Genomic DNA, 26,902 nt, shown 5'->3' with positions numbered 1-26,902 from the left:
CATTTTATCTCAGGCTATGGAACGTCCCAGTGGGGTCTCCCAGGGCTGAGTTCTAGGACCTCTTCTCTTCTTGATTAATATAAATGATCTTCCACAACAGGTATCGTCATACTTATTACTTTTTGCCCACGACGTGAAACTTTGGAGAGAGAGATACTCAACCAAGACGATATACAGGCACTTCAGGAAGATCTGACTCGACTTCAAATTTGGGCAGACGATAACGGACTTACTTTTAACACTTCAAAGTGTAAAGAAGTCCATCTGCGACATGTCGCATACTACAGTTTCAACTTTAGAAACTTCTCTCTAATAGTATCCCAAGTCGTAAAAGATTTAGGAGTCCTGGTGCCTTACGATCTAAAGTCTTACGCTAACTGTGACAAAAATGCCTTCCGAGCAAACCTTGCGCTGGTAACATTGGAGCGCATTTTTGGCCAGTTTGACGGAAGAAATCTCCACACAATCTTCAACAGTTTTATTCGTCCCCATTTGCAGTGCGGAAACAAATATTTCTTCCCTCACTGCAAAAGGATAAGGACACTTGAACGTATCCAACGGCGAGCCACGATATCAGTTCGAGGACTCAAATTCGAAGCTTGTGAAGAACGCCTCCAATCACTTAACCTTTACCAATCACAGTATAGGCATCTTAGAGGTGACCTTCTGATGGCTTACAGTATCCTTAACACTTCTGGATATCCCCTTAAACACCTATTTAAGCTTAGTCCCAATACAAACCTAGAAATCGGAGATACAACATAGCAAAACGGACTGTAGACACAACTCCTATTACTTAAGAGTTGTCAAATGCTGGAATTCGATGCCGACTGAACTAGTCCAAGCGACTTCCCAGGAGTCTTTTAAGAGGCAACTTGATCTATTCTTAAGGACTAAGGATAGTATCGCACTATGATTTACTATTTTCTTTTCCTGTTTTCTTGTTAACATACCTAGGTTCCTGCCTGGAGGAGTTGGAGATCCCCTGCTACTAGACACGGAAGCCTGTTAAGCGAAAGCTTCTTCTATTCTATCCACAACCATTTGAACCTTTGAACCATCTGCTTTTTAAAGGCTTGCGGTACAGATTCCGATGTGCTTACATTACTATTAATTGTAGTTAAAATAACCAGATTTTGGACGTCATGTATTTGGACAGTAAACGCATTTATCCATAAGCATTCACTGCATTCTGACAGAGTAGCTTATATCAGTACCTGATAATAACCCTAGATCTAATGTCTAACCTTAACGTACATCTACCTACTTTAATTCCAGTTCCTAACATCAGTTTAAAACCTTCATTCAACTTTAGTAAGCAGAAAGAGACTCTCGAAGTTAGTTTAAGTTGATCAAGAGTCGCGTATAAGTTGTAACCTCGCCAATCCACTAATCCCAATCTCCCTATATTGGGGAAACCGCAACAGAAAACTTCAAGTAAACGGCACAAAGTTTCCTCCGAAAATCCTCAAATTTCCAGCGGAAGGTTTGTGGTTTCCCCAATATTTTTTTCAGAACCCTATTACACGGGTTTTTGCCCTAATTTTCCCCCAACTTTGGGGAAGACTACCAAACTTTTCACGACTATGGAGAAAACCCATTAATAGGGAGATTGGGATGATCTAATACTGGACAAAAAGTAAAAGTCGTGTTAGTTTTTATTACCTTAGTAAGCAGTTTTGTTTGATTCCAGTCCTTGTTTGGAGTTCATCTGTCAGCTGTTCTCTATGCTCGAATTTGCAGTGTAGTCTGTCGTATGAATTCCTGACGATGTTGACGATTTTCCCAGGTACTCCATAGTGTCGAAGAAGGTCTCATAATGTTCTCCCATCCACACTGTCAAATGCCTTCTCATAATGAAGAAAGTTGGTGTATAGTGACGAGTTCCATTCATTCGATTGTTCAACGATAATCCCTAGTGTTGCGATTTTGTCTGTATGCGACCGATCCTTAAGGAATCCGGCCTATTGATCTCGAAGCTGGACGTCTACTGAATCTTTCACTCGGTTCAACAACACCGTTGGAAACTTCTCCTGGTACCGATAGTAGTGTGGTTCCTCTGTAGTTCTCACATTTGCTCAGAGCTCTTTTCTTTGGAATCTTGATGAGATGTCCGCCTTTCCAGTCTGTCGGCATTTGTTCGTCCTCCCACGTCTTCCTGAATGAAACATGAAGCATACTTGCAGCTACTTCTATGTTCCAGCTGGTATATCGTCAGGTCCTGCTGCTTTCCCACTCTTCATTTGTCTGATGGCCATCCTGATTTCTTCGATCGTTGGTGGAGTGACATCTATGAGAATATCTGTGTGTGCTGCTTCGATGTCCGGTGGATTCAATGGAGCTGGTCTATTCAAGAGTTTTTAAAAGTGTTCTACCCATCTGTTCTCGAATCTCGGTGATTGTCTTGCCTTCGTTTTCCTTGACTGATCTTACTTACTTACGCCTGTTGCCCCCAATGGAGCATAAGTCGCCGACCAATATCCTCTAATACACTCTGTCCTGGGTCTTCTTTTCTAGTTCTATCCAATTGTTGTTCATTCTTCTCATGCCTGTCTCCGTTTCTTGGCGTAAATTGTTGTTTGATCTTCCTCTCTCCTTTGGATTTGAGGATTACATGTGAGGGCTTGCCTTGTGATGTAGTTGGGTGCTTTCCTCATATAGTTGTCTGATATATCCTTCTGTTGCAGCTTTTTCTCCTGTCGTTGTTAGGTCCTCCACATATTTCTACTTGTCGCCTCCAATGCTCTTCTTCATTCGTTTGTTTACTTCTGTGTGTTCGGCCTGTGCCTTGGATTTCTTTGTTCTTGTTTGGCTGTTGTCAACTGCTGTTTTCATTTCATTCTTTTCCCGAGTGCTACCAAGGGTTTCGATGGAGACCATTTCTTATGATGATGCTTCTTGCGACCCAGTACTTCCTGACACGTTGAAGTTAGTGCTCCTTTGACTCTTTACCAGTTGTCCTTCATCGCAGTTTCTTGTTTTCAGTAGGTCTTGTATGGCTTGGAACCTTTTGCTGAGAGCTGTTGTGAGTTTGTTGAGTTTGTCAGTATGTCATTGACCTAAATTTTTTAGTTATGCATACATAATCGATCTGGTTCCGGGTAGTGTGATCCGGTGAGATTTATGTAGTTTTGTGTATGTGTTTGTGGGGTGATATTGTGTCGCCTATAACCATTTTGTTGGATGCACGTAAGATCGCAAGTCTGTCACCATTTTCGTTCCCTTCCCCCAGTCCATTTCGTCCCATGATATTTTCATACCTGATGTTGTCCATCCCGACTTGGGCGTTTAAGTCTACCATCAGGATGGTCAGGTCTTTTCTTGAGCACTTCGCTACAATTGATTGCAGCCTCTCCTAAATCTGATCTTTATCGTCGTTGCTGTCATTGGTTGGTGCATAACATTGGATAACATTCCTTGTGATTCCCCCCATTGTTTTGGAAGATGCTTTAATGTTTCTGGGTCCATGAGATTCCTATCCTATAAGTGTTTTAAATGCTTCTGTAAACAGCATCAGAGTAACTTTCAGATTGTGTGGAACATTTTCTTCGTGACCGAAATACAGAAGCATCTCGCCCAAATCTATTCTTTCCTGTCGAGCTTGGACAAAATGGGTTCCACTCATTCTGGTAATATGTTGGTGATGACAAATAATTATTTTCCTACAGTATCTCTTTATGTGGACTGTAAGAATCGTCTCCTAGGTCCTCAAATCTCATCTTTATAGGTTTCCCCTATAAGTTTGACAACATTTTAATCATATTTGTTTTGGCATACTCTACATAAGTGTCTCATGGTTCCATGTATTCCCCTAATTATCTCTTCACTTCATTATCTTGGTATTCATTTCCCTTGTTTTAAAAGGTGTTTTTATGTGAATGGATGCTCAACTTAACACCTAGTACGAACACTAGTTAGTGTAGGCCTTAATTAATTTAATAAGCATCTCTATGCAACCCCATTCTGTGTCATGATGTTCTCTCGTAATAATTATTACTTATAAACTTTTCATATTTTAAGTGGTTTAATTTTACAACAGTATGTTTATATATTTAGTTATTTAAACACATGAACATTGGTACAAGGAGGCACCAAATAGATATGCGTCACATAAATCATTCGATTTGTGTGAGGACTGGGATACTGCCCAGGTGCCCAAACCGAAGCAGGTGGTTTTCTTAGGGGGCCACACCCCGAACCTTCGACCTAAAGGTCTGATCCACAAGGCAGTGGAGCAACGTCAGGAGATGCAGTCCCATTGTAGTCGGTGACCAACATTAGGTTCCTACGCCATTTTTTTCCTTCAGGATCCTTGAGCCCATGTACACCGTTGGTTTGGAATGAGGGTTTTTCAACTCCCCTATGTGAACTCTCCGTGTCCGCCAACCCGGTTAAAACGTCGGATATTCGCTTTTCGTCCTCTCAATTTCGTAAAGAACACCCCCGCCGCGAGAAGGCTGTGAGTAGGACTTCCCTGGCAGTGGTTGTATGTATGTGGCCATGTGAGAGCATTTCGAGAGGAAGAGCTGAATCTCCCCACCCTCGGCCATACCAGGGCATTTTGGGGCTCAGCAGTATGTGGTATCAAGTGGAAAGTTTCGAAAAACAAAACGTCAAACAACCACGGTTCCAACTAGCATTTATGAAACCTGACTAACTTCCAAGTCATTCCATTATCAACTCGAAAGTTCAGGTGATTTGTTAATATCGTATTTTAGTATTGGCAATAAGTATACATTTAATTTGAACTTTGGTTGAGTACACTGATGTGCTTTCTCTACTGCAGGTTAAATCTAAGCACATATTATTTCTTCAGAGTGCAATAAATTAGAACCAGTTTACTTTATTTTGTTTTCTGTTGGAAGTATGGAGTGTTAACGGCGACAATGCAATCGGAATTTAACGGGTGAATAGTTTCATATTCTCCATTCTGGAACATATGGAGTTGTGTGAGTCTGTTGGTGAACTATCTGGTAGTTCAGAACATATACTGCTTAGAATATTCAGTCAGAAACCGATATGCATAAGGTTTTCTACAGAGGAATCTTTATCTTTATGCTTTCTAAAACTGAAAATCTTGCTTACTTCGGCTGTTTTTGTTCATGATTCTGTTTGCTTATCGGCGAATTCGACCAAAGAGCATTCCTCTAAAATGATTGACTCCTTTAGGAAGCTAAAAGACAACATAAATTTGGCAGCACTCATAGTATTTTTCAGTCTTGATAATAACACTTGTGATCACACTCCAACTCTACAGATTTCTCATCATTCATTTGGCTACTCCCATCGTATACCGATAGATTTGATTTGCAATTTCAACAACAATGAATTAATGCACAGAGCTCTGTGTACAAAATTATCTTCATTTTTGGACAGCTACCATCGCGCTCTTCTGTTTCTTTGGAGGGAAGTAAAGTTTCCTCCAAAAACATTATTATCTTACCATTACGTAGTTCGGTCTTCTATGTACAGTATGCGTCTCCCGTGGAGGATCGAAGAAACACGTGAAGAAATTTGGCGGAAGATCATTCATGAAAGTACGTTTTATAACCTCAATATCTTTTCGTTTTTCCTCAGTAATTGCAATTTTATAAACCTAAACACAAATGCTTCACTTTCTTGCTACAAAGATCTGTGTGGCGCTAAACAAACAGTCTTATTAAAAAGTTATCATGTTTCAGGCACCTTAAAAATTCTAGATTAATAATATGATATCATAACATTTATCTTTATTAGTCTGAAGTTTTCAAATAGTAAGGACTCTTGAATGTAGACACTTGTACTACATTATTCATAGTGTAGTGTCTAGTGCTATGTCAAGCCCACGTGGGTTATTCTAGCTTCCGGATAGACTAGTTTATTCATCCTTCTCAAGTCAAATCCTGACCTTGTTAATTATTCGCTTACTAACCTTGATCGTTTTTATGTGGGCGTGTGAGGTAATTGCTCACTTTATTCATTACGTATCTGTAATTTATTTTTGTCTGTCTATAAATATCGAGTCATGCTTAATCAGATCTAGTTGGCTCTACTCTTCACTCCTTATTTTGAATTTGTGTCTCGATGAACGAGTGCTTGAAGTAAATTCCTCAGACGAAACCCATACTTAACTTTTTTTATCACCGTCACACCAACGGGGTTAGCCTATTTAGTATGCGGAGTTAAATGGAAGATTTATGTTGGTAGCATTTTCATACATTCATCCATATCGGAGTCGAGTCAAAGAGCTACAACAACAGTATGCTTCTGAAATACTGGGTATCTTTATATCAGTTTTCTATCTACAGTATTTTTATATCACTTTGTGACCTAGGAAGCCATATTACCAATGATCACTATATTTAGATAAATAAACGACAATTAGGTCAGTTACAACGTAGGACGAGGCACATATATGCATCGGTCCAAGTTGCCATACCTCATTAGCACGGCAAGACGAACACCGGATTCATAAAAGCAGTTAATTCGATGGTAATAATCTATAAAAGAAAGGTTTTATGTAAGAATATAGTACAGAAGGAGAGAATTAGTTCGTAGAAAGATATGAAGCGATTTTAATCTCATAGTTTAGGGGAAGACAAAGAGTGTGTACACCGACGCCATTGTGATCGATTATGAGCCATGTCACCCAGAGTCTCCAACCACTGGTTACGATAGTCACACTGACCCCAACCAAGTAGTCTGCATCTACCAACATGGCTACGACAAGAAGTTAGTGACTTCAAGGACTGATGCCACGTTTTAGTTTGGCTGCCCCTAACTTTATTCCATCCGTTTCCAACACTAGTCAGCATTGCGCGTCGTGGTAATCGGTGTTCAGGCATGCGTAACACGTGGCCCAACTATCTCAGTCGATGGGGGTTCACAACCTCATCAACTGATTTACCATCATTCCTTAATACCCTGCGTCTAACCTCACTATTACTTACCCGGTGATCCCGACAGATGCGAGCAATATTTCGAAGATGTCTGTGATCAAGTGCTAGTAGATTACGAATGTCTTCTACTCTTAATGGCCATGCTTCGCAGCCGTAAAGTAAGACAGAACGAACTGCCGCGCAGTATATTCGTCTCTTAATTGATAGACGAAAATCTTGCCTTCGCCATAGGTGACGTAAGTTGGCAAAAGCTAAACGAGCTTTCTGAATCCGTGCAGAGATGTCATCAGACACCAACCCATTAAGGTTGATCAGACTCCCAAGATAAGTGAAGTTGTCAAGGTATTCGACTACTTCGCTCCCTATCCTTAGTTCAGGTGTTGACGAAGGTGAGTCGTGAAGCAACAACTTGTATTTAGAGGGGTAGAAATGCATTCCAAACATTCTGGCATTGTTGCTCAGTGCGACCAAATGGCTCTGCATTTTATCAGCGTCTTCACCAAACGGGAATGTGTCATCTGTGTATTCTAGTTCGATAAGTGGACCTCCTAGAAGGAGATCAATTCCTGAAAATTCAAATGATGAAAGCGTTACTTCCAGCAGCAGGTCTATGATGAAATCGAACAAAAATGGAGATAGTGGACAGCCTTGTCAAACACCACTTGAGGCTGCTAAATCAGATGACAGTTCGCCATAAGCTCTGACTCGACGACTAGTGTTCGAGTCAAGAGCCTTCACGAGGCTTATGTATTTCTGAGGTACACTTTGCAACGAGAGTCACTACCACAGAACCTCTCGGTCAACAGAGTCAAATGCTGCTTTCAAGTCATGAAAAACTATCGCTGTCGGATGCCGGTAAGCATGCCTGTGTTCTAGAACCTGAGGAATGGTGAATATGTGGTCGATGCAGCCATGACCAGGTCAGAAGCCAGCCTGATTTTATCGTGTTTGCAGTTCACGAGTCTTTGTTAACCGCCCGATAATTATTAAAGCTAGTATTTTAGATGCTATATTAGTCAAACTAATCCCTCTATGGTTATCACAGAATGATTTTGACCCCTTCTTATATAATGGGATGGGATTACGTCCAACTCCCAGTTTTAGCTAAAATATTAGTCAACCTAATCGCTATAGTTGGAACACCATCCTTAAAGACCTCTGGAGCCAATCCATCTGCTCTTCCTCGTTTGAGATTATCTATGGCTTTTTGAACTTGAATGAGAGTCAGAGGGCCTGCTTCAGTGTTCCATTCACGCTGTTTTTGAATGGTGGGTAACTGTGGAGTAGCTGAAGGCCAGCTGAACTGCTCCTTAAAGTGTTCTGCCCATCGTTCTAAACGTCTGGACTGGGAGCAGATACGAGTGTCGTCTTTTTGTGAGATAGTCTCACTTACACTTGACTTTTTAGTTCCAGTTTCTTTCACGAGTCTGAGGAGCTGTCTTGTGTTACCTATAGCCACCGTATTTTCCACCTCTTTTGCTTTCGTTGCCGACCACTGTTCACAGTCGTTCCTTAGACTTTTGGTTAACCTAGATCTGATTCGCTTTCGCTCATCATCGTGTTCTGAGCCTGATGGGATGAGTTTACGAGAATCCATCAGTGCAATAGACCTTGAAGAAATCCATTGATTTTTTGTAGCTCTTTGGTTTAAATCACTAACAGATGTCACTGCTGTTTGTATATCTTTCCAAGCAACATCTGGGTCAGCCTCGGTTTCGAAATTGCCCAAGTGTGAATTCAGTTGTTCCTGAAATGTACCTTTGACCTTCTAATCGTTGAGTTCAACTCCAATAGGTCTTCTTAATGTGTCTTTTCTGCGTCCAGTGAGGCGCAAGCAGTTGCGCGCCCGTATTAGAGCATGGTCGGAGTCCAAGCAGGTATTCCAGAACGAGTGGTAGTCCTCTATCGACCCTCTCCAACGACGACTGATGGCAATATGGTCTATTTGAGTCTATCGTTGGTTTGGTGCAGGCGGTCGCCATGTTAGACTATATTTCTCCTTATGGTTAAAATTAGTGCGTGCTAAAAATAAACGATTGTCTGAGCACAGTTGCAGCAGACCATCATCATTATCTGTTCGCTGAGCCGGAATACTAAAGTACCCACCTAAGTGTCTTTCTGTTTGATTTAAGCTACCTACTTGGGCATTAAAGTCACCTGCTACGAATACTATGTGTGGGTGTTTAGCTTAATGAAGAAGTTCATAAAGCTTTCTGTAAACTTCATCTTTCACTTCATCACGGCTGCAGTCAGTGAGAGCGTAGGCAGAAACAATAAAAAGGCAACGACGTGTGTCCCTATCCTTCCGAGTTCTTACGGAGCCGTTTAGCCGAACAGTATATAGACGACTGTTAACGGGGATCCACTCTAATAGTGCTTGTTCTGTCCTCGTACTTAGTGCTATGCCTACACCTGCCAGTCCACGAGAACTAGCCATCGGGTCGCCATATACATGGAGGGTGTATATCGTCGGCTCTCCGTTTTGACGAGGGGAGGCCAGGTGAATGACCACACTAGGATCCTGTATGCGTGTTCCGGCGACACAGCATACATCAATGGTACGAGATTCTAGAGTTTTAGCCAAGGAGGCCTGCTGACCAGTTTGACATAGTGCGTGTACTTTGAAGGCTCCAATGTGTAGTTTGGAGCGAGGTTCCAGTAGACCTGGGACAGTGTTTTGCGTACTAGAGTCGTTGGCTATGGTGACACATGAAGAGGAAGCGAAAAGCGGAAGTTTAATGTTGGAAGTCGATGTAAGATGAATAGTAGGAATTGAAGAGGAGGATTGATTACTAATACAGTGATCTTGAGCGCTGTTAAAGGTATGAGGGTAATCATCACTTTGCGGTTGCCCCCAAATGCCGTGGTATGGCCGAGAGTGGGATGCGCCCGCCCTCTTTCTATAAATGCTCTCACACGGACACGCGTATATAGCCTCTGCCGGGGAAGTCCTATTCACTGCTTTCCCGTGTCGGGGGTGTTGTTTGCGAAATTGATGACGAAAAACGAATGTCCGGCGCTTTAACAGTATTCCAAACCAATGATGCACATGGGCTCCAGTATCCTGCGGGAACAAATGGTGTAGGGACCAACCATTGGTCGCCGGCTACCATGGGACTGCATCTCCTTACGATGCTACACTGCCTTGTGGGTCAGACCTTAGGGTCGAAGACTCTGGGCACCCGGGCAATATCACAGCCCTTACGCAGATCGAATGATTTATGTGGCGCATATGTATTTGGTGCCTTCTTGTACCAACGTTTATGTGTTCAAATAAATAAATAATAAATGCTCACACTGGTGAAGGGTTCTTCTAAAGGTACCTGAAAAGGGAATTGGCTTAGAGTCGGTCTTAGTGACACAAGAGCGTGATCGCAGTGCCCAAGGGACAACTGCTTGAGGTCGGTCACACACGACCTTTTTGTGAGTAGTTTTCGTGTTAGCTCCATACTTGTTTGGATCTTACCGCCGGAGACGGAAATCCGTTGGATAAGGCAAGATGTGCATTTTTAGGGTCGACCTTTTCTAATCCCATCCTTTCTTGTGGGAGGACAGCATCGCTGTTAGGCTGCTTGTCTGAGGGAAACACCTTACTGCGGTCACACGTCTGTACAGTCAGCAGACCTTGAGTTTGTTGCTTTTAGTCTTACGGCTCTTCAACCGACCTGCCTGACATGATGGGACCTTGAGGAACGATTGTTCCAGCCAGTATATCCCGATTGGTTCACTACGATAGGCAAGCCTCACAAGCACGTCAAGATAGCAACAATTGCCGGGGTACCACCATCCTCAAAATATAGAATACAGCTATACTCAACACATCACTCTCCTTCTCCACAACTCAGATATACTACCACCACGGTAACTAGTGGATAAATGTCATTCGATGCGACAAATCATCTTTAAAACGCCTAGAGATAATTTATTTAGTAAAGAAACAATTTTTTCACTAATAATATTTCGTGTATGTAAATACAAAGTATTTTGCTTAATTCACGACAATCCAAATTTCCGTAGTTATATTTTAACGTCAGATAAATTGTGATAGTTTATCTTAGAATGCACCATAGAGTGTTGCTTTAGTGTACCGAGTTAGAAAACATTCGTGTGTACACGGTTTTACTTTGTTGCCGCTTATGATCCATAATGTTAACAATATACCCTACCATATTGTTGTATATCTAAGTGTCAACTTACGTCTAGAAAACCTATCATTACAACAATGAGCAGCTGCTTGACACTTTCAGCTTCACAAGATTTCTGTCTTTCGTAATTTTGTTTGTAAAAGGAACTTAATAAATTTGTGTCCATTTCCATGATATTAGTCTTATTTCTAATTACTGACGTTCAGTAGTAATGTAAGTGAACTAAATTTGCACTTTAAATAAACTTTTCTGGAGCTTTTACTTTGTATCAATCTTTTTATTATCACACCTAAGTAAATAAATGTTTGTTCATAACATTTGGCCTAGTGGCCATTTCTGTTTATCAGTTAAATCATGTGAGTCTTCCCTTATACTTATCAGCCATATGGTATCGTCAGTCTTCATACGATAAAAGCCGCTCATTGTTGTTTATGAGTAATACTACTTGATTCCTATATTTATTCAATCGTGATGGATCGGTGTACATTTTACAAAAATAATCCATAATTTTTCATTTTTGGTTAGGATAATTCGTCATAAATACATTTCGAATATTAAGAAGTTATCTTAATGTTGTTTTGTTACATAAGGCGAGTTAATTAACTGGATTTTTGTGTTTTAGTCTAATCATTTGTACATCACGTGACGTCAGATATGTTATTTAATTAGTGTAAAACGAGAGTTATTTACACCCTACTCATTCGTGTTTTTCAAGAATTCAGTCTTCCACTGGATACTCCACTCGTCCGACGAGGTCAGGCTTTACATCCAGTACCTAGAATAGTCACTTGGCTTGGTCCGTCCTCTGAACTTCTTGTGTGTCCTCATGAAGCCGTTAAACAAGCACCTAATATAGGTCAAACCTACATCGTTACAGGTCGGTATACTTATAAGCATTATCTTCAGGTATGTGTTAATTATCTTAACTTAATATTGGTTGATGTTATTTTTATGAAATTGGTTTGCTTATGATATTAATCGTCCGATATCTAGTTGTAAACTTTTATATTAAGTTGCCTTTCATGATCCATACAAATTCGTTATGAACCAGTAAAAAAGAAGCTAACCGAAACGCGTTGTTTTCAGTGGTATATTAATTTTTACAAGTGAAGTAGACAATGTTATTGTTAACGGGATATAAATTTGATTAAAGCATATTCCTTGCACGATTGCGTTGGAGTACACTGATTGGTTATTTCCTACCCAGTCAGCTCTGGCGGATACTTGAAGAAGACTAGAGTCTTGTGTAAAATTGTAAATATACTAACGTTCTTCTTATTGTGGCTCGTACCCCCCACTCGACCTTGTCTATTTGGGATATAATTACGTCCTTGTTCAACCGTGTTCTGATTTGGAGACTTGTCAAGTGAAGTAAAGTGTCTACAGAATACTAAGCAATAAGAGTAGATTGGTTGTTACACGAGATATTATAACAGTTATTTAACCAAGCTAATACACAACTTATTATAATATATTTGGTTTTTTCTTTCCAAAGTGAAAATTCCCATTTTGCTTACATTTAATTATATATTTTCATGCATAACACTGAGTTTATGCTTAAAATTATCCATCGGAGAGAATGCTCACTGTTATGCATTATTTATCTAATAGGAAGTATTACTTAAATTAACCGGTAAATGTTTATTTAAGACTGAAACAGACAACTAAAGCCCCCTTTTTCTAGACATTCTGATTAGTAGGAGAAACGATGGTCCCATCAAACGTTCTGTATATAGAAAACCGACATGAACAGGGCAAAATCTTAATTCCCGCATTCGTTGTCCAATTCATTACAAAAATGGATTAATAAAGGGCTTATTCATAGGATCAGTCATATTTGTACTAGTGATAGTATTGAAGGAGACACGAAGCTCTTAACGGAAACATTGGTGAATGATGGTTATTCATTGAAGTTTATAAGCCTTTGGAAAGGTTGCAATATGATGAGACATATGACGCTTCTAGCACCAAAAAAGCGAGTCTATTTTACATTACCGTCTAGAGGTGACTTAAATAATCTCATGTCGAAACAAAGACCTAAATTAGCCATCAATAGGACATTTTATGCAGCTCGACTCGTCATTATTCAAAAGACAAGATCTATGTTTAACCAAAAAAGTGAACAGCACGTAAGCGATTGCATCACATCCCACTGTGTGTGTAGATTTATATGTACGTCCGGAAACACATGCATAGGCAGAACTAATCGTGATCTTCAAGTAAGTGTGGCTGAACACATACCTAAATGGTTGCAAAAACAAGTGAATCCCAATAGTCAAATAAGATCTCAGGATAGACAAACATCTTCCTCCATTGCGAAACATTTGGTTGTGACCGGCCATAAGGTTGATATCGAGTCAGCTTTTGTAGTTGTGTACAAAATCCTTCAAGGGCGTATTCTAAGGTTTATTGAAGCCTTGGCTATACGGAAAGTGACACCCCCTTTATGTGTCGAAACTATTTGTTCTTACCCTTAACTTACATTGGTAATACTAATTTATTATCCAGCGTGGTTTCCACATTATTTTTGTGTACTTTATTATCCTTGTTTCTGTTTACCTTTTAATTTGCTTGTTTGTCCTTTAATTTTCATATAAAATGTCTTAACAAGTATATGTATGATTAGATTGTTATAAATGTATTGCGCAAATATATCACATAATCATGATAACCTTCTTCTCATTACATCGAAATTTATCAGAGGGACTAATTGTTTTAAGTACATAGTATAACCATCTCATAGATCGACTAAATTGTTTTACTTGATAAATCTAGAATGTGGGAAACAGGGTTTCGACTTGTAACTAAAGTACACCAACTAGCAATACGATTGATTATCTCTAAGGCAGCTAAATTATTTGTGAAACTCATCAACAAAATTAATATCTTTCATACAGGTCTCGATTAGTTATCACTTAAGGATTGATTATAAATTATAATCTACTCAAAAACCGTGATCTAAATTGAATGATTGATCTACCTATTTGGGGATCTACCTAATTTTCGCGTTTCCTGATATTGTACAAAAGTCTTGTGACACCTTAAAATAGTTAGAACGCTGTTCCATAATTTAATTAAATACCCTTTTGCAATCAGTTTGGTTGGGAATTTTTGGAACTGTATTTATTAGAAAGGACTGAGAACATCGATCCATAAGTGTAATCAATAGCAGATTACATAAGGTAGTTACTCTTATCATGATGCTCATACGTGTGTACCGTACTTAAAATTTCCGGTGGTGCATATTTGTCTTGGATTTGACCATGTTCTTTTTGAGTTTGCGTAAACGGACTAAGTATCCGTAGACTTCTGCCAATGTAACATCATATTTTTAATTCAGAAGCTTTGAGTCTCTACATGAATAATTTTTTAACATTTTTAGGACGGAGTAGATGACAGGAATTGGGGTTGTGCATATCGATCGCTCCAAACACTAGTATCTTGGCTTATGTGGCAAGGTGAAATAACTCCAGGCCCAATACCATCTCTCAGAGATATTCAAGCTTCCATTGTACGTTTTGGGGATAAGCCAAAAAGTTTTATCGGTAGTTGTCAGTGGATTGGCTCGCTAGAGGTATGTTTTGTAGATGTGTTAATGTTATGTTATGCGAATTACGTAGTTTCATTTTATTCTGAGTTATCGTCACTGTGGATTAAATATAGTGGTTTTATGGAGTTTTCGGTCAACTGTCAGAAATTATTTTAAAGTCTTTAATCGACAATCATTAAGTTGCAAACATAAAGTCGTCAGGAACTGATATAAATAAGTACCACTCTGCCAGTAAAGTAAACTATTCTACTCAATTTTAACTGTAAATTTTTTTTCGCAAAAATGTATATTTACTAGTATTCTTGAAGATGTAGATAATTTAATTGTCCGTTAATCACTTTCTGAATATTTGGCGATGTCGACAAACAAAAAATTACACTATCATTGTTGACTTTTGATCACGAATAGTCATAGGTGATCAGTGTACAAGAGGACTATTTGAACTGTCGAACATTATCACTCTTCGTCCAACTACAAACATGAGCTTATTCTAACTCAAATGCACCATATCTTATTGTAGTCAAACTAAGGGCATGAGAGTCTTTGACTAATCTTTCGAACAGGATCGTGAAATACGAACATCTCATGGGTCATACGCCTGACGCTTTTAAATAGCTAACGGATATGAGACAAGAAAAAAAGCGATTCAACGAAGAATATTTTTTTGGACGATTTCATTTACTTGAATTGTACAATAGTAGTTAATTTTATTTACTAGAACAGGGTAGTCTATAGTAGGATAGGATGGTGTTGAATATTTAAGAACTTGATGTGGTATCTTGTCAAAAATTGAAAATCAGATATTGAAAGGAAGTTATGTAATTATCGGCTATTGAAAAAGTGGTAAGGTCAAGATAATTATCCACTCGATAGCTATTAAGAAAAGAATAAAAGTTATAACAATTGCTAATGAGTAGTTGTGAAAATAATTGAAAAGGAATATACATTATAAAATCTAAAATAAACGATGGATTATGGAAGATAGAAAAGGTGGTTCTGACCATCGAACAATGAGCGACTGAAACTGGCGGATAGCGATAGCCTGCGCTGTACATAAGTTTGCCATTTGGATTCCTATTAAGCCGACTCTTATGACTGTATGTATGATTTTGAAGGAGGATTCTGGTGAGTTGGCGTAATCGCTAAAACTGAATCACCATCTGGATTAGCTGCTCTTTCTCGTTTCAGATTAGTTATAGCTCTTTGAAATTCAATTATAGTCTAAGGGTCTACCTCTCAACGTTTCGTTGGGGCATTTTGAAAATGGTGGGTAACTGTAGAGTAGCTGAAGGTGTTGGGGACGATAGATCCCCAAAACTCATATTTTGTAATTTTATCATATCGATTAAATGTTTAAATATTTGAATGGCAGTCAATCGATGAACTTATCGATTAAATGATTAAACATAAGTCAATTGACGAACTTATCGATTAGATATTTGAATGGTTGTCGATTGATGAACTTACTGATTAATGTTTAAAAACATTTTACTATGACAATATCGATTGTAAATATTTGTATAAATACGCTTGACTTGTGTGCCTGATTGACCTGACCTGCTATCTGCTGGTTGCCTGTAGAATACACTTTCTACGCCTTATCAAGACTTCTTGATCGCGTTAGCTGAGTCGGGGACAACGGACCAGAGTAGTCTATCGAGATTCTGAATCCCTTGATCCGATAGATAAATCACTGCCCTCTAATCGGCAGCCCTTTGAGTTATAACAGAAGGCCAGCTGAACTGCTCCTTAAAGTGTTCTGCCCATCGTTCTAAACGTCTGGACTGGGAGCAGATACGAGTGTCGTCTTTTTGTGAGATAGTCTCACTTACACTTGACTTTTTAGTTCCAGTTTCTTTCACGAGTCTGAGGAGCTGTCTTGTGTTACCTATAGCCACCGTATTTTCCACCTCTTTTGCTTTCGTTGCCGACCACTGTTCACAGTCGTTCCTTAGACTTTTGGTTAACCTAGATCTGATTCGCTTTCGCTCATCATCGTGTTCTGAGCCTGATGGGATGAGTTTACGAGAATCCATCAGTGCAATAGACCTTGAAGAAATCCATTGATTTTTTGTAGCTCTTTGGTTTAAATCACTAACAGATGTCACTGCTGTTTGTATATCTTTCCAAGCAACATCTGGGTCAGCCTCGGTTTCGAAATTGCCCAAGTGTGAATTCAGTTGTTCCTGAAATGTACCTTTGACCTTCTAATCGTTGAGTTCAACTCCAATAGGTCTTCTTAATGTGTCTTTTCTGCGTCCAGTGAGGCGCAAGCAGTTGCGCGCCCGTATTAGAGCATGGTCGGAGTCCAAGCAGGTATTCCAGAACGAGTGGTAGTCCTCTATCGACCCTCTCCAACGACGACTGATGGCAATATGGTCTATTTGAGTCTATCGTTGGTTTGGTGCAGGCGGTCGCCATGTTAGACTATATTTCTCCTTATGGTTAAAATTAGTGCGTGCTAAAAATAAACGATTGTCTGAGCACAGTTGCAGCAGACCATCATCATTATCTGTTCGCTGAGCCGGAATACTAAAGTACCCACCTAAGTGTCTTTCTGTTTGATTTAAGCTACCTACTTGGGCATTAAAGTCACCTGCTACGAATACTATGTGTGGGTGTTTAGCTTAATGAAGAAGTTCATAAAGCTTTCTGTAAACTTCATCTTTCACTTCATCACGGCTGCAGTCAGTGAGAGCGTAGGCAGAAACAATAAAAAGGCAACGACGTGTGTCCCTATCCTTCCGAGTTCTTACGGAGCCGTTTAGCCGAACAGTATATAGACGACTGTTAACGGGGATCCACTCTAATAGTGCTTGTTCTGTCCTCGTACTTAGTGCTATGCCTACACCTGCCAGTCCACGAGAACTAGCCATCGGGTCGCCATATACATGGAGGGTGTATATCGTCGGCTCTCCGTTTTGACGAGGGGAGGCCAGGTGAATGACCACACTAGGATCCTGTATGCGTGTTCCGGCGACACAGCATACATCAATGGTACGAGATTCTAGAGTTTTAGCCAAGGAGGCCTGCTGACCAGTTTGACATAGTGCGTGTACTTTGAAGGCTCCAATGTGTAGTTTGGAGCGAGGTTCCAGTAGACCTGGGACAGTGTTTTGCGTACTAGAGTCGTTGGCTATGGTGACACATGAAGAGGAAGCGAAAAGCGGAAGTTTCGAGTTGGAAGTCGATGTCAGTCAGTCAGTAACAACGTAGAACGTCGTACGTACGTACATCAATTCGATTACGCACACCACATTAGCACAGAGATGCAATTGTCGATTCAAATCCCGTAATGCTAGATGTAGTAAAATTATAAGCTGTAATTAGAAAAATTGGGGTTTGAAGATGTTATCCAATGAGTATAATCCAGTGAAATAAATTTGAGAAGAGAAAAAAAGGAGACAAGGAGGAATAAGGAGATCAGAATTTGGGAGAACACAAAGAGTGGATGCACCTGCGCCATTGCAAAGGGATTTGAGCCATGCCATTCAGGGTCTCTAACCATCGGTTGCTATCATCTCGTGGTCCCCAACCACGTAGTCTACACCTACAAATATGACTCAGTCTACTTGTCAGTGACTTCATGGACTTGTGCCATGTTTTGGTCTGGCCGCCCCTAGCTTTCTTCCAATCTACTCCTATACAACAAAACATCGCACATCGAGGCAGTCGGTGGTTGGGCATACGTAACACATAACCCAGCCATCTCAACTGATGAAGTTTCACTACTTCATCGATTGATTTGCCATCCTTACCTAGTACCCGTTTCCTAACAACTGTGTTACTTGCTCGATGGTCCCAGGATATACGAGCAATGTTTCGAAGACACCTTTGATCAAACACTAGTAACCTACGAATATCCTCTACTCTTACCGACCACATTTCACTGCCATAAATTAGGACGGAACGAACTGCTGTGCAGTTAGCACGTCCTTTGGTTGATAGGCGGATATCTCGTCTATCCCGTAAATGACGCAAGTTGACAAAAGCTAGTCGAGCCTTCTGTATCCGTGCTGAGATTTCGTCACACACCAGACCACAAGGGCTGATGAGAATTCTAAGATAAGCGAAGCGATCGACACGCTCAATTACTTCACTCCCTATCATTAGTTCGGGTGTCGATGCAACCCAATCCTGAAGCAACATTTTGTATTTCGAGGGGGAGAATTACATCCCGAACATGCTTGCATTGTTACTTAGAGTGGTCATAAGACTCTGCATTTTGTCAGCGTCTTCACCAAATAAAACTATGTCATCAGCATATTCTAAGTCAACAAGTGAACCTCCCGGTAGAAGTTCAACCCCTGGAAATTTAGACGAGGAAAGTGTTATCTGAGCATAGCTGCAACAGACGATCGCCATTATCTGTTCTTTGAGCCATGACACCATAAAATCCACCTAGGTGTCTTTTGCTTAGTTTACCTACTTGAGCATTAAAGTCACCGGCCACTATTACCACATCAGAGCGCTTAGCTTTTCGGAGAAGGTCCGAAAGCTTTCTGTAAAACTCATGTTTTACATCATCTGAGCTGCAGTCAGTGGGAGAATAGGCAGAGACGACGAAGAGGCAACGACGAGTGTCCCTATCTTTCCGGATTCTTACTGTTCCGTTCAGTCGGACAGCGCACAAACGACTGTCTACTGGGATCCACTTTAGGAGACCTAGTTCTGCCCTAGGACTCAATGCTATACCTACGCCGGCGAGTCGACGAGAAGCAGCATCTGGGCTTCCAGATACACGAAGTGTGAATCGAGTTGGTTCTTTGTTTTGATATGTTGATGTCAAATGAATGACGCTACTCGGATCCTGTATGCGCGTTTCGGAGACACAGCACACATCGATGGCGCGAGATTCTAAAGTCCTAGCTAAGGAAGCTTGTTGTCCTATTTGGCACAGTGTTCGGACGTTAAAAGCTCCTACGTGTAGTTGAGAGCGTGGTTTCAGGAGACCAGGAATAAGGTTCCGCGTACTTGAATCGTTTGCCTTAGCGATGCGAGGTGATAAAAGGACGTTAGTCACGGAGATAAGAGTGGTATTAGGAGGTGTAGGAAGGATTTGAACGTGACCAACTTGGTCTCGTGTGTCCTTACGGGTATGAGGGCTGGTGTCACATCCCGGCTGCCCACACCGTGGAAGGATATTTCTTAAGGAATCTGAAAAGGAAATTGAATTAATGTTGGTCTTAAAGACCTGGGAGCGTGACCGCAGAGCCCAAGGGACAGCTGTTTGAGGCTGGTCGCGCACAGCCTTTCGATGGGAGGTTTTTAATGTGTTAGCTCCGTTCTCCAAAGGTCCTTACAGCCGGAGACGAAAATCCATGAGGTAAGGTGAGGTGTGACATTTTTAGAGCCCACCTTTTCTAACCCCACCCCTCCTTGTGGGAAGGCAGCATCGCTGCAGATGCTGGTTGTCTGAGGGAAAAACCTTACTGCTGTCACACCCCTCTACAGTCAGCAGTACGACTTTGCCCTCGGACCTTGAGTTGCTGCTTTTAGTCTTACCGTTCTCCAAACGTCCTGCCTGGCATGGTAGAACCTACAGGAACATATGTTCCAGCCGATATTGCTCAGTTGGGTCATCACGATAGGTAAGCCCGACCACCGCGTCAAGGTAGCAGCTTCGGTCGGGGGAAGTCGATGTAAGATGAATAATAGGAATTGAAGAGGAGGATTGATTATGAATACAGTGATCTTGAGCACTGTTCGAGTTATGAGAGTAATCGTCACTGCGCGTTAGCTCACACCGTGGAAGGGTTCTTCTAAAGGTACCTGAAAAGGGAATTGGCTTAGAGTCGGTCTTAGTGACACAAGAGCGTGATCGCAGTGCCCAAGGGACAACTGCTTGAGGTCGGTCACACACGACCTTTTTGTGAGTAGTTTTCGTGTTAGCTCCATACTTGTTTGGATCTTACCGCCGGAGACGGAAATCCGTTGGATAAGGCAAGATGTGCATTTTTAGGGTCGACCTTTTCTAATCCCATCCTTTCTTGTGGGAGGACAGCATCGCTGTTAGGCTGCTTGTCTGAGGGAAACACCTTACTGCGGTCACACGTCTGTACAGTCAGCAGACCTTGAGTTTGTTGCTTTTAGTCTTACGGCTCTTCAACCGACCTGCCTGACATGATGGGACCTTGAGGAACGATTGTTCCAGCCAGTATAGCCCGATTGGTTCACTACGATAGGCAAGCCTGACAACCACGTCAAGGTAGCATCAACGGTTGTTGGTTCAGTCATGGATACAATTTTAATGATGCTCATATTTTTGTTGTTTATTGGTCATTCCCGACTGTTATTGAGACACTTCTGTCAATCATATATAATTTTTGAACGCTTTTCTCTAAATGACTTTTACTGTTGTATGTAAGTCTCAATCGGTTGAAGAGAACCTATTAAATAATTGAGTGTATATTTTTCTGTTGGCGTTGATGTTATTGACTTGGTGAAAAATTCAAAACATTTCAATCTGGGAATAAAACGGTTTTCTTTAAAGCATTTTCAAGCCGGTATTTAAGGTACATCCAGGTTCCAGATTATGCAGGAAAACTCAAATAATAAAACCAACTCACCGAATGATATGCTTGCACATTTAGTTTGGTTTAACATTTTTCTGGGGTTAGTAGTGAATCTAACAAGGGGTTCGATTCAAAAGACTACGCATTGCTAATACTCAACTACGATGTTAATAAAACGATGCCTTAGCTTCTAAAAAAATAATATTAAATATAGCCGAGACTGACATAAGTTTCTCTATAATTTTGTGATAAATTGGTTTTTTCCAAATAGATGATGGCATTTTTATCAAAACCTCATTCACGAACATTTGTCTCCATTATCCAGCAAAGCGTAATGCTCTATTTGTAGTTGGTGTAATCATACTTTAATACACCTGTACGGCAGTTAAAATATGGTAAGCAAAGTCATTAAGGCTAACTTTACCTTGTTCTGAAGAACCTAGTTTTATTATATACTTTACAGGACGAATTAACATTAACTAAATGGACAAACTGTTCCTGAATAATACTTATATCAGTTGACTAGATGCTCCAAGATTGATTTTTTTACCGACTTCTGTGATCTTTTGGTAAGCCAGGCAGGATAGTGTTCGGAAATGTTTTTTGAAAGAGCTCGATTTGTGTGGCCAATATATACTGCTCCACATGAGCAAGTAAACTGATAGATGCACATTGATTTGGTCCAAAGCGCAAGTTTATTTTCCACACAACTACGAATCATAAGCCGACTGAAAAGGATGTTTTTCTTAGAGATCTCGAAGGCCTGTTTATCAAAATTTCCATCGCAATATTTCCTTTAAACTGAATGTTCATGAAGAGAATCTTCTTCGGTGCTCGAGACACGTTGTATTGGCATGGGGTTTCTCTCAATGAATCTGGGTGTGTATCCTTGTTGATCAGTATCTACCGTAGTTTATCAAATTTGGTATCTATTGTATCCTCGGTATAGTTACGTCTACCACACGTACATAGAAAATTAATTAGGTTTCTCTTTTGATTCAGCGGGACCCAACTTTCAAAACTCGTGTATTGATCATTCTATGTTAGCTTTTTATATTCCGATGTTTGTAGAGGACCGCCAGGTCTCTTTAACAAAAATATATCAGAAGTGGAATTCTGAATCCTACTCTGATTCCTTTGTGAACTTGGTTGATTGATGACAGTGAACGCATCCAAGATATCGTTGAAATAAGTATTTTTGTCACAAATAATGAAAGTGTCATCTAAATATCTCTTGTACAGATAGAGGCTATCAGGCTTTCGTCTAAGTATAGTGTCTTTGAGATTAGCAATCAAACAGTCATCTAAGTCAGGCCGTCTTTGATGTATGTCCAACCTTTTAGAAATGCAAGTCACTTCTTAGTCAATTTCGTGCACTAACTATTTGGTTGATTTCCAATAGGCTCAAATTATTAAATAAGCCTTCTGAAAATAGGTCTAGCTCCTCAGATTCAGCTGTAGGCGTTTGGGTTTGGGCATATCATAACGTGTTCACTATGTGTGGTATTGTACTCGGATTTGAGCCTTAGGGTCTATATAACGACTCTTGATACTGCACAAGTTCTCAAACGGAACTAGGTTTGTTTAGGATCAAACCTGTCACCTATTTTTGAAAATCGAGTGCTTTGAATATTCAGCCAACTCGACTTTAATCATCGAAAGGAGGATTTACAACACCCAATGCTTGATGACGACAACAGAGATAGCTTTAACGCGAATGAATATTTAAAGCGCTGAATTTCAAACTAGCTGTTAAACTGTTCATAGAGTGGTTTAAAGTTCATTATAAAGTGTCACACACCTCTTTTTTTACTAATTGGAACCAAAGTGGTTGTTGTTCATAGAATAGGATTTTGTTGCATAACTCTTTCGCGTGGTTTTTAAATTAAGTATTATTGATATTCTTTTTATATATTCTAATTCTCCCCAGTACTGTTTTAACAGCACCGCGTCTTTGGGTTATTTTATGCGTTTGGATTAAATGAAAACATAAGTGGATAATATCCATAACTTTATTGTCTCTAAATATTTTGTTGAAATGTGATCATTTATCTTATAAAACGGAATTAATCGGAGCACTTTTTACATCGATACCGATAAAACAAATACTAATGGTTTACTGTATATTGTGTTATCCAAATAAATACCTCGAGTATATTGTCATGGTGAAGTTATAGGCATAAATTAGTCGAATACTTTACTTTGGTTTATAATTAACTTTCTTCTTGAACGTTTCGTCATTTATTATCAGTTTAAAAGAGATTTGATCCACCGATTCCCTTTTCTCTGTCTATAAGTATATGAAGTAAATGCAGAATCCTATGTAAGCCTAAGTTCAGTACAAAAATGTGAAATGTGCTGACACATTTTCGTAAGCCTCAATCTAATTAACAGATAGATGTCATTGATGAAGTAGTTAGTTAGCAAAAGCCTAAATGTAGATCCCATTATGTGTTCATTTTCTTTCAGATTTATTTATCAATTAAATACCAGGTATTGATCCTAAAATTAATTTTCAGATTTCATGCTTTATGAATATTAACAAAACTAAGTAGAAAGTCTGTCAGGAAAATTTTAGTAAAAGTAGAAACTGTTATATAAAAACCTAAAATTGTGCTGGGGACGTCAATGTACATGTGTTAACTTCTTGGTGTCCGTTTTCTTACCGTTTTATTTGTAATTAAACCCTTAGCTTATATTTTCTGCGTTACATTTCGGCCGTTTTGTATCATACTACGTTTGTGTTCTTGTAATAACAAAGCCTTTACTCTCAATATTGTATTATAAATATTTCTAATTTCATATTTTTCGGTTTTTCTTGTACCTTCCTTATTTGTCGCTTATATGTTACTATTTGTAAAACATATTATATGCCTAATCATAGTAGAGAAGCACCGCGTAGCGAGTTTCATAAATTCAAGACACTTTCAAGCAGTTAAGAATTCTGCTTATTGATACGTGTGAAACAGTAGTCATGTTCGGAAGAAGCCAATTCGGTTTCTAGAAACGTACTTGAATAATTAGTTTTCCAAATTCAGTGAACTTAAATCGCTGTTTAATGAGTTCTTTTTATGTAACGTTTGTCTATTATATATGATTAGAATTCATCTATTTACTATTTTTAAAACTGATTAAGTAGTGCAAATCCTTATCCTCTAAAACAACTAGATGCCAATTCATGGTTCGAAAATGAATATACAATTTCTTGTATTTAGTGAAATTTGTTTTTTTTTGGATGCTCCTAATGAACCATTTGATACGTATGAATCTTGTCCCAAACTAATCGACTCAATGCCTCTGTACTAATATTTCCCTGCAACGGATTTGTCTGGAGGTTATCCACAGGGTAACGAGGGAGTCCCTGTTTCGGTTTGGGCACCCGGGAAATATAACAGCCTTCACACATATCAAATGAAATCTGTGTGGCGCATATGTATTTGGTGCCTCCTTGTACCAATATCTATGTGTTAAAATAAAAAAACGAGGGAGTCTCGTCTTTATTAAAAGTGACTACAGTTATTAGCTTCGTAAACAATCTGTTGGTGCCTAATCTAATGAGCCATATATTTCTCCATATATCTTGAACTTTTATCATCATGATCCTCGCAAGTGAAATGATGATCAGTCAATGTCATAAGCAACATAAAATCAGGAAAAAGTGCGGACCAACTCTAGTTGATACATCACTTCAGCAAAGCAAGATACGTAGCTAAAAATAGTATTTTCGAATATAATACCAAAAAATAAACGGATACGGTTTTTAAAAGATGAATAGAACTAAATAAACTAAACGAAATAATATTAAAACATAAGATCTGAAAACAGGAATAAATACAAATGCACCACTGCAACCGATTTGCAATCATGTCACTTACTATATATATTGTCACAATGACTCCACCAATAGACAATGGTTTCACGGTTAGGACTACATTTATTTATGCCCATTGCTAAGTCGATGTACTGGGTCACCAAATGGGACAATTTCTCCATAAGTGAATTTTTAAACGTAATTGCAGCAGATGGCTATGGCAATATCCTCTCAGGACTGAGAAATTTGTCTAAACTACTCAGCCTCGTATCAACTTTCGAACTCACTGCTACACTTGTAACACCACAAAGAGTTACTAATGCATCTTCGTATATTTAGTGAGCAGATTTTGAGTATTTTTTGTATGAATTATGGTAAATTGCAGTGATAAAAAGGATTTTCTGGTGCTACTTTCACTCGTTTTGCGAAATATATATAGGAGTAATTCTATTCTTCTTGAGATTTTGTCTTGTATTTTAAAGTTGCATGTGTCTGTGTTTGTATTCAGGTGAGTTATTGTTTGCAAGAATTATACAACATTCAGTGTCGGCTTTTACACATCCCACAAGGACATCAGATGAACCAGCTAGCAGCACATGCTCTTGCACAGCATTTCACTTCCGGTGGAGGACCAGTTATGGTTGGTGGTGGCCAATTAGCTCATACAATTATTGGTGTTCAATTATGTGAGTCAACATTAAACGGTACTGAATCCTCGTCATATCGCTATTTAATTCTGGATCCTCATTATACTGGCCCCTTTGGAAATATTAAGCTTATTACCGAAAAAGGTTGGTGTGGGTGGAAACTTCAAAGTTTCTGGAAATCCAACGTTCATTATAATCTTTGTCTTTTGCCAGCCAGGAAAAGTAGTTGTGTATGATCTGATTTTCCCAGTCTTTTCATAGTACATATTTTTTGTTGATAAATCTAATCAGTAATTTCTTCATGTTCATACCAAGCTTATTTCCCATATAAGTTATTTTTTGTGATAAAATAATCCAAGTTGTTAACATTCCTTCCTAATAAGGGTTTACTAATTTCCTTCATAATGCTTTATTACTGATCTAATTATTGCATAATTAGTCCACCAAATTATCCAAAGCTGTTACACCGTAGTACTAATGAAGTATCGGTTTTTACATTTATTACATGTATGACACATTTATTTATGAATTATATCAGTACTGGGTTCAATTTGTTTTATTACTGTGAGAACACGGAAGTCACTCATTGACATACTATATAATTGTCAGAAATATAGTTCGTTGAGTATCAGAGTTGTAATTAGAGCGGACCTTATTTGCCGTATTGTTTCTTTATGTACAAAGACAAATCAGATCGGAACCAAAAAATGACAAAACAACACTATTTTATTAGGATTAGCAGATAGCTCTCTCTGGCGGCCCAGTTGATGAAGTACAGAGTTTCCTAAGTAACGGAACTTACGTTTGCTCACGAAAATGGGCCTTTAAACGGCCACGCTTTTTATTTTAATATAAATTAGTAGTAAACTGAAAATCTGCCAATCAGTTCTTTCAAACAATGGATGTCAAGTAATTAGCAAGATTATCTATCCTTAGCGATACCCCTTTTGTTTGCTTTCGTTTGAAAGTGTTATTTCAGAGCGTGAAAGTCGACAATCTATTACATGGAACCCGTTAGGTCACTGTGCCAAAGTGTCTCCACAAACATAGTATAACTAAGGAGGCATCTAACAAAATTCAAAAACCCTGAAACTGTAGTATTGAAAAACGTGAGTTCAATGGAGAAATATTTACCTTCATAAACCAAGTATGAAGTTGTTATCAAATAAATGTTCATTGGTCGGTCTACCAGTGTGTTATGAGTTCTCTTACTGCAACCCAGTTAACCTTATCGCTCATTCTTGGAATATTTCACTCGATAGGTCCCCAAATCGAAACACTATTGAACAGAAACATAATTATATTCCAAATAGGAAAGGTTGAATGGAATTAGGAATCAAAATAAGGAGCACGTTA

General features: G+C 39.3%; 1 protein-coding gene across 2 annotated transcripts; it reads left to right on the top strand.

Moving 5' to 3' along the window:
• Nucleotides 1-1,060: 1,060 nt before the first annotated feature.
• Nucleotides 1,061-26,650, top strand: UFSP2_1 (Ufm1-specific protease 2). 2 transcript variants are annotated; one of them, XM_051211042.1, is made up of 5 exons: nucleotides 1,061-5,537; nucleotides 11,739-11,929; nucleotides 14,406-14,597; nucleotides 25,408-25,690; nucleotides 26,515-26,650. In XM_051211042.1, exons 1-5 carry the CDS (start codon nucleotides 4,940-4,942, stop codon nucleotides 26,562-26,564), a joined length of 1,314 nt encoding a protein of 437 aa, XP_051071073.1. In that variant the 5' UTR covers nucleotides 1,061-4,939; the 3' UTR covers nucleotides 26,565-26,650. The 2 variants fall into 2 exon arrangements, with proteins under 2 accessions (XP_051071073.1, XP_051071074.1); XM_051211043.1 differs by lacking the exon at nucleotides 26,515-26,650 and adding an exon at nucleotides 21,360-21,483 and having other exon boundaries at nucleotides 25,408-26,089.
• Nucleotides 26,651-26,902: the final 252 nt, after the last annotated feature.

This window comes from Schistosoma haematobium, chromosome ZW (genome assembly GCF_000699445.3).
Source record: "Schistosoma haematobium chromosome ZW, whole genome shotgun sequence".
Classification (NCBI taxonomy): domain Eukaryota; kingdom Metazoa; phylum Platyhelminthes; class Trematoda; order Strigeidida; family Schistosomatidae; genus Schistosoma; species Schistosoma haematobium.
Note: the sequence above shows the minus strand (reverse complement) of the source record. Positions and strands in the feature narration are given on the sequence as shown.

What these genes read in the sequence shown, in the direction of transcription:
- UFSP2_1 (XM_051211042.1), top strand. Translation starts at nt 4,940, where the DNA reads ATGGAGTTGTGTGAGTCTGTTGGTGAACTATCTGGTAGTTCAGAACAT. An exon ending in CTTATAAGCATTATCTTCAG is followed by an intron (nt 11,930 to 14,405) that starts GTATGTGTTAAT and finishes TAACATTTTTAG; the next exon opens with GACGGAGTAGATGACAGGAA. An exon ending in AGTGGATTGGCTCGCTAGAG is followed by an intron (nt 14,598 to 25,407) that starts GTATGTTTTGTA and finishes GTTTGTATTCAG; the next exon opens with GTGAGTTATTGTTTGCAAGA.